The sequence below is a fragment of the Dipodomys merriami genome, unplaced genomic scaffold, assembly GCF_024711535.1.
Source record: "Dipodomys merriami isolate MVZ:Mamm:240054 unplaced genomic scaffold, mDipMer1.0.p SCAF_19, whole genome shotgun sequence".
Classification (NCBI taxonomy): domain Eukaryota; kingdom Metazoa; phylum Chordata; class Mammalia; order Rodentia; family Heteromyidae; genus Dipodomys; species Dipodomys merriami.
The window spans coordinates 4442898-4456455 of NW_027203270.1; the positions used below are offsets into that span (position 1 = coordinate 4442898).

General features: G+C 41.0%; 1 protein-coding gene across 7 annotated transcripts in view; it reads right to left on the reverse strand.

Annotated features, from left to right (window-relative positions):
• Nucleotides 1–13558, reverse strand: part of Trim37 (tripartite motif containing 37) — a 129006-nt gene that overhangs the window by 107840 nt on the left and 7608 nt on the right. For all 7 annotated transcript variants that reach the window (XM_070027041.1, XM_070027034.1, XM_070027036.1 and 4 more), the window contains exons 3-5: nt 9262–9302; nt 5125–5241; nt 3031–3118 (exon numbers count right to left, since the gene is read on the reverse strand). In XM_070027041.1, coding sequence (XP_069883142.1) covers nt 3031–3118; nt 5125–5241; nt 9262–9302 — 246 coding nt within the window. The remainder of the gene's footprint in view (nt 1–3030; nt 3119–5124; nt 5242–9261; nt 9303–13558) is intronic.

The window sequence follows — 13558 nt, forward strand, 5'->3', positions numbered from 1 at the left end:
TTTCCCACTAATATCTCCAAGAAGAGAGAGCCCAGGATCTTGGGTTTTTTTTTTTTTTTTTTTTTTTGGGGGGGGGGGTCAGTTGTGGAGCTTAAATTCTTGGCCTGGGAGCTGTCTCTGAGCTCTTCAGCTCAAGGCAAGTAGTGCTCTACCACTTGAGCCCCAGCACCACTTTCAGTTTTCTGGTGGTTAATTGAAGATAAGAGTCTCATGAAAGTGGGGCTGGGAAGGTGGCTCAGTGGTAGAGCACTCACCTTGTATGCCTGAGGCCCTGGGTTCGATTCCTCAGCATCACATAAGCAAAAAGGAAAAAAAAGCCAGAAGTGGAGCTGTGGCTCAAGTGGTAGAGCACTATCCTTGAGCTGAAGAGCTGAGGGACAAGCGCCCAGGCCCAGAGTTCAGGGCCCACGACAGGACCCCCCCCCAAAAAAAAAGGCTCATGAACTTTCCTGCCCAGGCTGGATTTGAACTGCAATCCTCAGATCTCAGCCTTCTGAACAGCTAGGATTACAGGCATAAGCCACCAGTGCTTGGCTATGGATTTTAAATATTCCTTTAACACATATTTGCATTTGTCTCTTATACTTACCAACTTAAGTATTGTGGGAATTTAATTTTCACTCTTCAATAATTCAAATTTGAACAGAAAGCTTTCTGAATTGAGTTCTACTCAACCAACCTGGCCTACCATCTTTTCTGTGAAATAGATTGACACCTAGCAGAATGATTAGTTCTTGTTGCTAATACATAATTCTAGATGTCTACCCACTTATTTTTCCACTAAAAATCTCTTGCTTAGGCTGAGGGTTATGACTCAAGTGATAAAGAGTCTCCTTAGCAAGGAGAAGGCTCTGAAATCAAACCCAGTACCAGCAAGAAAAAAAAAAAAAAAGATCTATTGTTTGAGGCTGGCTTTATACTCAGTTCAATCACAGTCCTGCCTTCTTCCCCCCTCCACACACACAAAATCTAATTCCTCTTTATTTATGTAACTGTATAAATTAGAAGTAAATGAGAGAGAGAGAGAGAGAGAGTGTGTGTGTGTGTGTGTGTGTGTGTGGTGTGTGTGTGTGTGTGTGTGTGTGTGTGTGTGTGTGTCTGTCTGTCTGTCTGTCTGTCTCATGGGGCTTGAACTCTGTCTGGGCCCGGGTGCTATCCCTCAGCTCCTCAGCTCAAGGCTAGCAAGGCTAGAGCTCTAACTCTTGAGCCACAGCCCTACTTCCAGTTTTTCTGGTGGTTTATTAGAGATAAAGAATCTCACAAGGGCTAGGAAGTGGCTCAGTGGTAGAGCGCTTGCTTTGCATGCTTGAGGCCCTGGGTTCAATTACTCAGCACCACAAAAGCAAAAAAAAAAAAAGCCGCAAGTGGCACTGTGGCTCAAGTGGTAGAATGCTAGCCTTGAGCTGAAGAGCTGAGGGACAGTGCCCAAGCCCCAGAGTTCAGGCCCCACGACCGGACCCAAAAAAAAGAGTCTCACAGACTTTCCTGCCCAGCCTGGCTTTGAACGATGATCCTCAGATGTCAGCCTCCTGAGTAGCTAGGATTACAGGCATGAGCCAACAGCGCCCAGCTTAAACAACAGAATATGTATATAAATTAAAAGCTGCTTCTAAATAAATGCTTTACAGTTGATAAAGGTAGGCTATCTTAAAAATCAGCTTTTAGCTTGGCATGGTGGTACACACTTATGATTCCAGCAACAAGGAGGCTAAAACAAGAGGACAGAGAACTCCAGGAAAGCCTAGGTTATATAGTAAAACCATCTCTCAAAAAAAACAAAATCAAAACTCAAACCAAAGCTGAGCATCAGTGGCTCAGGCCTGTAATCCTAGCCTCTCAGGAGGCTGAGATCTGAGGATCACAGTTCAAAGCCAGCCTGGGCAGGAAAGTCCCCATGAGACTATCTCCAATTAACCACCAGAAAACTGGAAGTGGCACTGTGGCTCAAGTGGTAGAGCACTAGCCTTGAGCTGAAGAGCTCAAGATCAGTGCCTAGGCCCAGAGTTCAAACCCTGTGACCAATGGGGAAAAAAAAAACCTCAAACCAAAAATCTGCTTTTAAAGCCAGGTGTGGTCAGACCTGCCTATAGTCTCACTTATTGGGGAGACAAGAGGTAGGAGGACTGTTAAAGCCCAGGAAATCTAAACAAAGTATGGGCAACATAGTGAAAAAAATGTCTCAACAAATGAAAACAAAAAACTACATTGGAAAGAGATTAAAGAAACTAAAAGGAGAGAAAAAAATAAGTTTTTTTTTATATACTCTAAAAACATTTTACTATTTTACAAGTGATTAAGATCCTGCCAGGCGCTGGTGGCTCACTCCTGTAATCCCAACTACTCAGGGGGCTGAGATCTGAAAATCATGGTTCAAAGCCAGCCAGAGCAGAAAAGTCCATGAAACTCTTATCCAATAAACCACTAGAAAACCGGAAGTGGTGCCGTGGCTCAAGTGGTAGAGCTCTGGCCTTGAGCTGAAGAGTGCAGGGACAGCACCCAAGCCCAGAGTTCAAGCCCCATAACCAACAAAACAAACAAACAAACAACAACAACAACAAAAAGTGATTAAGTTCTTGATTTTAAAGCAATCCAAATATCCAAATTAGGCCAGTGTATCAGCTGACTTTTACTCAAAGAAAAAGATCTTGACACTGTAACAAAGATTTAAAAATGAATATAGAATAAGGAATATAGGTAGCTCACTAGTAAAAGCACATGCGCGCACACACACACAGAGGTATTTATGTTTTACAGGTATTAGCTTAAAATATCTGTGTGAGAAAACATCAAACAGTACTCAAATTACCACTCAAGGACACTGTTCTAGAATAACAGAAGGTATAATACCTTTAATAAGGCATACACAAAGAAGATGTATATATATATATATATATTTTGCTACATCGCCAGCCCCATTTTAATTTTTACTCTAGAAGGTAAAATGATACTATTTTCAATGCAAATGAAACAAGTACTTTAATACCTTCTGGTATCTAACTAAAGAGACCATACTGAATTTGTTCTACTCACCATTCCTCCCCAAAGTGCACACTGATGGCAGATACACTTCTTACAAGTCCAGCAAAATACACTAAGTTTTTCATGGTGATTTTCACATCTATACATCATGAAGAGAAAATACAGTTATAAACGGAAGTAAATTCATAAGTAAACTCACTTAAATTCATAAGCTAGGGCAAACAAGCCACTGAATTTTAAATGACTATGTCTCAGGGAACACACTATAAAGCATATCCCATGGCTTCTATGAATTAAGCTAGAGAATTATACAGGGACAATATTTTTGATGTACTATTTTATGTAATCAAAGTTTTATAGGCATGTTGAACTGAAGGTTTGCTTTAAATAAAACAATACTTTCTACAGCACTATAGATGAAAAATCTTATCCCATTATTACATTCTGGGGTAATAGTAATCAGACTGATGTGTCAGAAAATACATCATCATGAGTTCATTTACAAGCACGTTTCTTTCTTTTAAAAAAAAAAAAACATTTCTTACCAAAAAATTATCAACCCATATGAACTGTACAATGTACTGTAATACCAAATCCCTATGGGAAATAAACCCTGAATTTTTTAAAAACTTTTGTCAGTTATTGGGCTTGAACTCTGGGCCTGGGTGCTGTCCCTGAGCTCCTTCAGTTCAAGGCAAGTGCTCTATCACTTCAGGAACAGCACCTCTTCTGGTTTTCTGATGGTTAACTGCAGATACGAGTCTCACAGATATTCCTACTCAGCCTGGCTTTCAACTGGCAATCTTCAGATCTCAGCCTCCTGAGAAGCTAGGATTACAGGCCTGAGCCACTAGCAGCCACTTCAGCATAAGCACTGAATTTTAAGTTTTCTCTTAAATCGGATAGCCACAGACAAAACAATGAAGTTTAATTCTTTTATTTTTTTTGGGGGGGGGTTCGATCGTGGGTCCTGAACTCTGGGCTTGACACTGTCCCTCATCTCTTCAGCTCAAGGTTAGCACTCTACAACTTGAGCCACAGCGCCACTTCCGGCTTTTTTCTTTTTGCTTATGTAGTGCTGAGGAATTGAACCCAGGGCCTCATGCATGCAAGGCAAGCGCTCTATCACTGAGCCAACTTCCCAGCCCCTGAAGTTTAACTCTTATGGAGTGAATCAGACCCACTATAAAATTAGTATGTTAAAGCCTTAACTTACAAATATGACTATATTTGGGGCTGGGAATGTGGCTTAGTGGTAGAGTGCTTGCCTAACAAATATGACTATATTTGAACAGGGGCCTAATGAGGTAATTGAGTTTAAGTGAGATTATAAAGGAAAGACTGAGGCAAGTGTAGTGGTGTACACTTATAATCACAAACTCAGGAAGATGAGACAGAAGGGTGGTGAATTTGAGGCTAGTCTGGGGTACACTGTATGCATTTATGGAAAATCACAAAGAAATTCCTTTGCACTATTAAAACATGTTAATAAATCATGTAACGTAAGACATTCATTCATTCCTATCCTGAAGAGATCCTGCTCCCATGGCAATCTCAAACATTAAGTTAACACTGTATTGTTATTGAATTCCCTTAAATAGGTAAACAGACACAAGATCTTGTCATTGTATCCCCATAATTTAGCATTTATACTTTCTTTATGCATGTGCATATACACAGCATGAAGTATTTCATAACAGTATTTCATTAAACATTTAATATTAATCTAATTTAATATCAAATATTTGTTTAATGTTTATACTGAATATCAATTGTGATTTAATTTAAATATTTATATTAAATATACTTTTTATTAAAATATTTAATAAACATGGCAATAATCAATCATTTTTAAATATTAACAGAAGCATCAGACAAATATAAGTAACTAAAAGAGATTTACCAACATAATAAAATTAGGGCTTAGTAGTTCAATGCCCTGTGCACACACACGCACATGCCATACACACACACACACACACACACACACACACACACACACACACACACACACACACACACACACACACACACACACACACACACACACACACACAGAGTGATTTATATTTGTGTGTGTATATGAAACCAAAACAGCAAATGGCACAACTATTAAATGCTGAATAAAGAATATTGATAACATACTTGTCCTTTTCATTTTCTTCATGTTTGGTGAGGCTGCAGAGTTGTAGAGTATCAAGCTGTTGTGTTACTTCTTCTGCCCAACGACAGTTTACTAGTTCTCGGAGCTGAAGTGGAGCACTGGGAAAAAAATATATACATATTCTCACTCAGAAATTTGAGGGTTTTTTTTTTTTTGGTTGGTCATGGGACTTGAACTCTGGACTTGGGTGCTTTCCCTGCTTCAGCTCAAGGCGAGCGCTCTACCGCTTGAGCCACAGCACCACTTCCGGTTTTCTGTTGGTTTACTGGAGATAAGAGTCTCACGAACTTTCCTGCCCGGGCTGGCTTTGAACCGTGATCCTCAGATCTCAGCCTCCTGAGTAGCTAGGATTACAGGTGTGAGCCACTGACGCCCGGCTATTTGAGATTTTGTGAAAACACACATTCTTCAATATAAAGCTCACATCATACTCACCTAACAATATTATTTAAATAACAAGAGTTGGGTGTCAATGATTCACACCTATAGTCCTAGCTATTCAGGAGGATCTTGGTTTGAAACCAGTCCAGGCAGGAATGTCCATGAGAATCTTATCTCCAATTAACCACCAAAAAGCCAGAAGTGGAGCTGTGGCTCAAGTGGTAGACACTAGGTTTGACCAAAAAACTCAGAGACAGGGGCCAAGCAAGCCCTGAGTTCAAGACCCAGAGCCAGACCTAAAAAATAAAATATAATAACATCAACAAAAGCTAGGCACAGAAGCACATACCAGGAATCCCACTAAAAAGGCTAAGGCAGGAGAATAGCAAATTCAAGGCTAGCTTGGAATGTGTGTCTGTCTGTCTGTCTGTCTGTCTGTCTGTCTGTCTGTCTGTCTGTCTATCTATCTATCTATCTATCTATCTATCTATCTATCTATCTATCTATCTATCTATCTCAAGTTTTAGGCTAGCCTGAGATCTTGCCTCAAAAGAAGAAAATCAGGGCTGGGAATGTGGCTTAGCTGTAGAGTGCTTGCCTAGTATTCATGAAGCTCTGGGTTCGATTCCTCAGTACTACACAGACAGAAAAAGCCAGAAGTGGCACTGTGACTCAAGTGGTAGAGTGCTAGCCTACAGCAAAAGAAGTTCAGGGACAGTACAAAGGCCCTGAGTTAAAGCCCAGGACTGGTTTAAGAAGAAAATAAAAAACAATAAAAGTATACTTTACAACATATTTTTACATTTACCCCCAAAAAAACCAACAAAAAATACTAATAATTGAGATTACAGACCAAATTCTCAACTCCTTAGACTAAAATTATAGTGTTCAAAAAGCTAGCCACGGGCTGGGAAGGTGTCTCAGTGGTAAAGTGCTTGCCTTGCATGCATGAGGCCCTGGGTTCGATTCCTCAGCACCATATAAGCAGAAAAAGCTGGAAGTAGAGCTATGGCTCAAGTGGTAGACTGCCAGCCTTGAGCTGAAGAGCTAAGGGACAGCGCCCAGGCCCACAGTTCAGGCCCCATGACCAGCAAACAAACAAACAAACAAAAAAAGGGAAACAAAGGAGGAGGCAACAATGCTTGATAAGAAATGCACTCATTACCTTGCCCATGTAATTGTAACCCCTCTGTACGGTATTTTCACAATTAAAAAAAAAAGCTAGCCACAGGGGTGGAAGTACTGCTCATAATCAAATGCACACCTGGGCCAGGCACTGGTGTCTTACGCTACATAGCTACTCAGGAGGCTGAGATTCAAAGATCTCGGTTCCAACCCAGACTGGGCAGGAAAATCAATGAGACTTTCATCTTCAATTAAGCACCAAAGTGCCAGAAGTAAGCTGTAGTTCAAGTGGTAGAGTGCTAGCATTAAGCAAAAGTAACTCAAGTTCAGAGACAGTGCCAAGCCCTGAGTTCAAGCCCCTGGACCAGCACACAAAAAGAATTCAGGTACAGGGCACAAGGCCCAGTTTCAAGTCCCAGGCTTAGAGAAAAAAAAAAAATGAAAAGCATACCTGGGCTTAATCCCCAGTACCGATAGCCACATATGACTATTTTAATTTAAAAAAAAAAAATTTTTTTTTAAAGTTTAAGGTAAGCAGGACAGTGAATGCTGATAATCCCAGCAGCTAGGAAGCTGTGAAACAGAAGGATTACAAGTTCAAGACCAGACTGGGCTACATAAAAAAATCTTATCTCACTTAAATTAAATAAACTGAAGTTCAATTATAGTCACATTTCAAGTGCTCAATATCACATGTAGTTAGTGGCTACCATCATGGGCTGTGTTGACACAAACTATTCTCTTCATTATAGAAAGCTCTATTTAACTATCCTGATCTCACAGGCCAATGTGAGGAAAGTAAACAATACATGAAAAAAAGTGGGAAGAAGATAGCACTCTGGCATTAACATGAAACTAAATGTCTTTCAATGTAGGCATAAATATAGTTATACAGAGGATTGTTAATTATTTTTAAAAAGCACTATGTAGGGCTGGAAGAGTGGCTTAGTGGTAGAGTGCTTGCCTTGCATGTATGAGGCCCTGGGTTTGATTCCTTAGCACCAAATAAACAGAAAAAGCTAAAATTGGTGCTGATGCTCCAGTGGTAGAATGCTAGCCTTGAGCTGAAGAGCTGAGAGACAGCACCCAGGCCCAGAGTTCAAAACTGAGTAGAATAAATACCATGCCTAACAATTTATTTTTTTCTTTTTTTTTTTTTGGTCGGTTGTGGGCCTGAACTCTGGGCCTGGGGACTGTCCCTCAGCTCTTCAGCTCAAGGCTAGCGCTCTACCACTTGAGCCACAGTGCCACTTCCGGCTTTTTTTTTTCTGCTTAAGTGGTGCTGAGGAATTGAACCCAGGGCCTCATGCATGCAAGGAGGCACTCTACCACTGAGCCACCTTCCCAGCCCTAACAATTTCTTTTGAATGTTATTTTTTCATAAGATAGGAAAAATTAGAGACAAAAGCCTTTTTATTTTATCCCCAATGGGATTTTTAAGCCAGAAGCTCTTACATTTTTGTTTAAATTATAAAAGCTAAGAAACAAGCCAGGCAACGGTGGCTCATGCCTGTAATACTAGCTACTCAGAAGTCTGAAATCTGAAGATTGCATTTCAAAGCCAGGCCAGGCAGAAAAGTCTGTGAGAATCTTATCTCCAATAAACCACCAGAAAACCAGAAGTGTCTCTGTGGCTCACGTGGTAGAGTGGCTAGCCTTGAGCTGAAGAGCTGAGGGACAATGCCCAGGCCCAGAGTTCAAACATCATCACCACCACCACCACCAACAACAACAACAAAAAAAAAAAAGCTAAGAAGCTCTAAGTAAGAGAAAGGGCAAACAATGGAATCCATCTACATATAAACCTAACTCTTCCCATTTCTTTTTATAGAAACATGTCTCTGGCCAGGCACTGGTGGCTCACGACTGTAATCTTAGCTACTCAGGAGGCTAAGATCTGAGGATCACAGTTCAAAGCCACCCGGGGCTGGGAAGGTGGCTCAGTGGTAGAGCGCTTGCCTTGCATGGCTGAGGCCCTAGGTTCGATTCCTCAGCACCGCATAAGCAGAAAAAAAAAAGCTGGAAGTGGCGCTGTGGCTCAAGTGGTAGAGTGCTAGCCTTGAGCTGAGGGACAGCGCCCAGGCCCAGAGTTCAGGCCCCAGGACCGGACCCAAAAAAAAAAAAGACTCTTATCTCCAATAAACCACTAGAAAACTGGAAGTGGCTCTGTGGCTCAAGTGGTAGAGCACTTGCCTAGAGCTGAAGAACTGAGGGACAGTGCCCAGGCCAAGAGTTCAAGCCCCACAACCCACATAAAAAAAAATAAAATAAAATAAACCACATTTTATTCAACCATATTCATAATAAAATGTGTGGTGTTTATTTTAGCAGACAGTGTCCACAATGTGAATTCTGTACTTCCCAGGGGAGGCCCTTTCTCCATCCAGTCTGCCATAATTAGAAGAGGTAGTTTTGCCTCCAAGATAACTGAATTTTGCCAATTGCTGTTAAGTCCAAAACAAAACAAAAATGAAACGAAACAAAAAAGAAAAAGAAAAAGAAATGTGACAACTTGCAGGAAACAAACTTGCCTTTATGAATTCTAGGGCATACTCTGACTCTATGGACTTATTATTTTCCAAATACACAAGTAATTGTAGCAAAACACTTACCGGCAATGAGGACATTGAGCTCTCTGTTCTGTCAGCCAGCGCTAAGAAGGTAAAAGAACTATATTTTTACTGTAAAAACACAATTACTTTAATTTCTATTTATTAATAAACCAAACTTAATGAGTTTAACTCTAGTACAAAAATTTTTTAAATTTAATTTTACAAATACAGAAGTAACAAGTAATCTATCATCTTATATCATCACAAGAACAAACTTTTAAAAGATGTAAGTTATCCCAAAATTGTCAAGAAGGTACTCTCCCACAGGAAAAGAGTAATTCTTAAACTGGATTTCACAAGGAAGATGTAACATTCACAAAAATGATACTGTTACTATCCCCTCAAAAATAAGCCATAGCAATGATATACTTCTAACTAATCTACAAAATTTCTAAACTTAAGATTCTACTTAATTTATTTTTTGATAAGCAACTAGTTCTAATACATATACAAATCAGACTTAAGAATAAGAAAAAGGAGGCTGGGAAGTTGGCTCAGTGGTAGAGGGCTTGCCTTGAGCTGAACAGCTGAGGGACAGCGCTCAGGCCCAGAGTTCAAGCCCCAAGACCGACCAAAAAACAAAACAAAACAAAATTGAGAAATCAAAGAAACCATACAAATGAACCTGATGACTCTGCTTATTTACTTTTGGTCTATTACAGGCATATAAAACTCTCTAATAAAGATAAAAACAAGGGGCTGGGAAGGTGACTCAGTGGTAGAGCGCTTGCCTTGCATGCATGAGGCCCTGGGTTCAATTCCTCAGCACCACATAAGCAAAAAGAAAAAAGCCGGAAGTGGCGCTGTGGCTCAAGTGGTAGAGCGCTAGCCTTGAGCTGAAGAGCTGAGGGACAGCGCCCAGGCCCAGAGTTCAGGCTCCACGACTGGACCCCCCACCCCCCCCCCAAAAAAAAAAAAAAGAAAGAAAGAAGAAAAAGAGCCAGGCTCTGGTGGCTCACCCTTATAATCTTAGCTACTCAGGAGGCTGAGATCTGAGGATCATAGTTCAAAGCCAGCCTGGGGAAGGAAAGTCTGTGAGAATCTTGTCTCCAATACCACCCCAGCTGAGTTCAAGCCCCATGCCCAACCCAAAAAAAAAAAAAAAAAAAAAGAAGAAGAAGAAAAACAACTTTTTCTAATTTTTTTTCTTGACAGTCCTAGGGCTTGAACTCAGGACCTGAACACTGTCCCTCAGCTACTTTTATTCAAGGTTAACACTCTACCACTTGAGCCACAGCACCACTTCGACTTTTTCTGTGTATGTGGGACTGAGGAATCAAACCCAGGGCTTCATGCATGCTATGCAAGCATTCTACCACTGAGCCTTTTTCTAATTCTTTTCTTTTTTTGTCTGCTGTGGGGCTTGGGCGCTGTCCCTGCCCTCTTCAGCTCAAGGCGAGCGCTCTACTGCTTAGTCACAGAGCCACTTCCGGTTTTCTAGTGGTTTATTGGAGATAAGAGTCTCACAGACTTTCCTGCCCAAGCTGGCTTTGAACCGTAATCCTCAGATCTCAGCCTCCTGAGTAGCTAGGATTATAGGCATGAGCCACAAGGGCCCGGCTCCCTTTTTCTAATTCTTAAAAGAATTTTATGCCAGCCACTGGTGGCTCATACCTGTAATCCTAGGTACTCAGGACTGAGATCTGAGGATTGCAGTTTAAAGCCAGCCCAGGCAGGAAAGTCTGTGAGACTCTTATCTCTAATTAACCACCAGAAAACCAAAAGTGGCACTGTGGCTCAAGTAGTAGAGCAGTAGAGCGCTATAGCCTTGAGCTGAAGTGCTAAGGGACAGCACCCAGGCTCAGCTTTCAAGCCCCAGGACCAAACAAACAACAACAAAAAGAAAAAAGAATTTTATAATGGGAACTCCTCTGTATATTACTCTGTACATCACAAAAACACATGGTTTTGTTTTTGTTTTTGTCAGTTGTGGGGCTTGAACTGAGGGCCTAGGCATCGTCCTTAAGCCTCTGCGTGCTCAAGGCTAGCACTCTACCACTTGAGCCAAAGTGCCACTTCTGTTTTTTCTGGTGGTTTATTGGAGCTAAGAGTCTCACAGCCCATGCTGGCTTTAAGATGCGAGCCTCAGGGGTGGCTCAGTGGTAGAGCGCTTGCCTTGCATGCCTGAGTCCCTGGGTTCAATTCCTCAGCACCACATAAGCAGAAAGAAAAAAGCCTGAAGTGGCACTGTGGATCAAGTGTTACAGTGCTAGCCTTGAGCTGAGGGACAGCGCCCAGGCCCAGAGTTCAGGCCCCACGACCGGACCCCGCCTCCCCCCCCCAAAAAAAAAAAGAATGCGATCCTCAGATCTCAGCCTCCCAAATAGCTAGTATTACAGGTGTGAGCCATCGGTGCCTGGCTTAAGTTAATTCTTTAAATAACTACTAGATTGGAGACAGTAATGGTGGTTCATATCTGTAATCCTAGATACTTGGGAGGCTGAGATCTGAAGATTGTGGTTTGAAACCAGCTCTGGAGAAAAGTTCAAATGAAAATGATCTCCAATAAAAGCCAGAAATGGAAGTGTCTCAAGTGATAATATCAGCCTTGAGTGGAAAAAGCTCTGAGGCCCTAAGTGCAAGCCCCAGTATCAGGGAAAAAAAGAAGGAAAGACTAGAGATGTGGACCAAATGCTAGACCAATTGTTTAGCAAGTAGTAATCCTTCCTAACCACCTTCTCCCCTCGCCCTTCTGCAAAAAAAAAAAAAAAAAAAAAAAAAAAAGTCAAAGTGAACCAGGTATTGTGGCAAATGCCTGTAATATAAGCATGAAAAGGAGATGCAGGAACAGAGTTTGAGCCCAGTTTGAGCTTTATTGTGAGACCTTGTCTCCAAAAAACAAAAAGTGAATGTAAGCACTTAAAACATGTATCTGTACACTTGTAAACAGCAGTACCACTCACAAAGACTAAAGAAAAAAAAACAATTAAATGTGCCTCAAGAGACAAAAAACAAAGAATAAATATATACTTTCAGTGAAACATTTAGCACAAAAACAAAGAAGTCCCAATATATACTACATATACTATATTTTTTAAAACGTTTCGCTAAGTGAACTAAGACCAACACAGAAGAGAAATATTGTATGATTTCACTCCCATGAAATATCTAGAATAAGTAAATTCATAGGGACAAAAAGTAGGTTTGAGGTGACAAATGACTAGGGGGAAAAGGGAGAAATGGAATTACTATTTCGTGGGTACAGACATCCTCTTTGAGGCAACAAAAAAGCTTTGAATGTAAACACTCAAGTGTACAAAGCAATGAAAATGACAAACCTTGTAATATTTATTTTGCCTTTGCCACATGGGGGGAGGGGTAATAGAGTATTTGCATAGTCCCCTTATCAAAGACAATAACCCTGGAAAGGATAATATCTCATCAAAGATGTACTAACACTACAATCAGATGTCACTTACTATATAGCTATGAGAATATAAATTCAAAAAAACAAACAGCTGGGTATTGGTAGCTCACACTTATAATCCTAACTACTCAGGAGGCTGAGATCTGAGGATTGAGGTTCAAAGCCAGCCCTGGCAAGAAAGCCTGTGAGACTCTTATCTCCAATAAATCACTCAGAAAACTAGAAGTAACGCTGTGGCTCAAATGGTAGAGTGCTTGTCTTAAGCTGAAGCACTAAGGGATAGCACCCAGGACAGACCAGAGTTCAAGCCCTAAGACCGACCAAAGAAAAACAACCAAACACCCAAAGAAAGAAGAAATGGAACACTCACACACTGCTGATAAGAATGTAAAATCGGCTGGGAATGTGGCTTAGTGGTAGAGTGCTTGCCTAGCATGCATGAAGCCCTAGGTTCAGTTCCTCAGGACCACATAAACAGAAAAAGCTGGAAGTGGCACTGTGGCTCAAGTGGTAGAGTGCTAGCCTTCCTTGAGCAAAAGCAGCTCAGGGACAGTGCCCAAGCCCTGAGTTCAAGCCCAAGGACTGGTTAAAAAAAAAGAAGAAGAAAGTAATGTAAAATGGTACAACTATTGTCAAAAACAGTTTGGCAATTTTTAACAAGTTAAAACACGTTTACCATGTGACCTAGCCAATCCCTTCCTAATTACCCAAGAAAAAAAGCTTCAGGGCTGGAGGCAGAAATTAGTGGTAGAGCAGCTGTCTAAAAAGCAAGAGGCTCTGAGTTCAAACCCCAGTACCACACATACATACAGAAAGCTTCAGTGCTTTCAAAGACGTATATATAAGTGTTTCTAACAGTTTCTGATGCCCATGTCTTTTTATTTGGTTATTTATGCTGATACTGAACTCTGAACCTTTCATTTGCTCAGT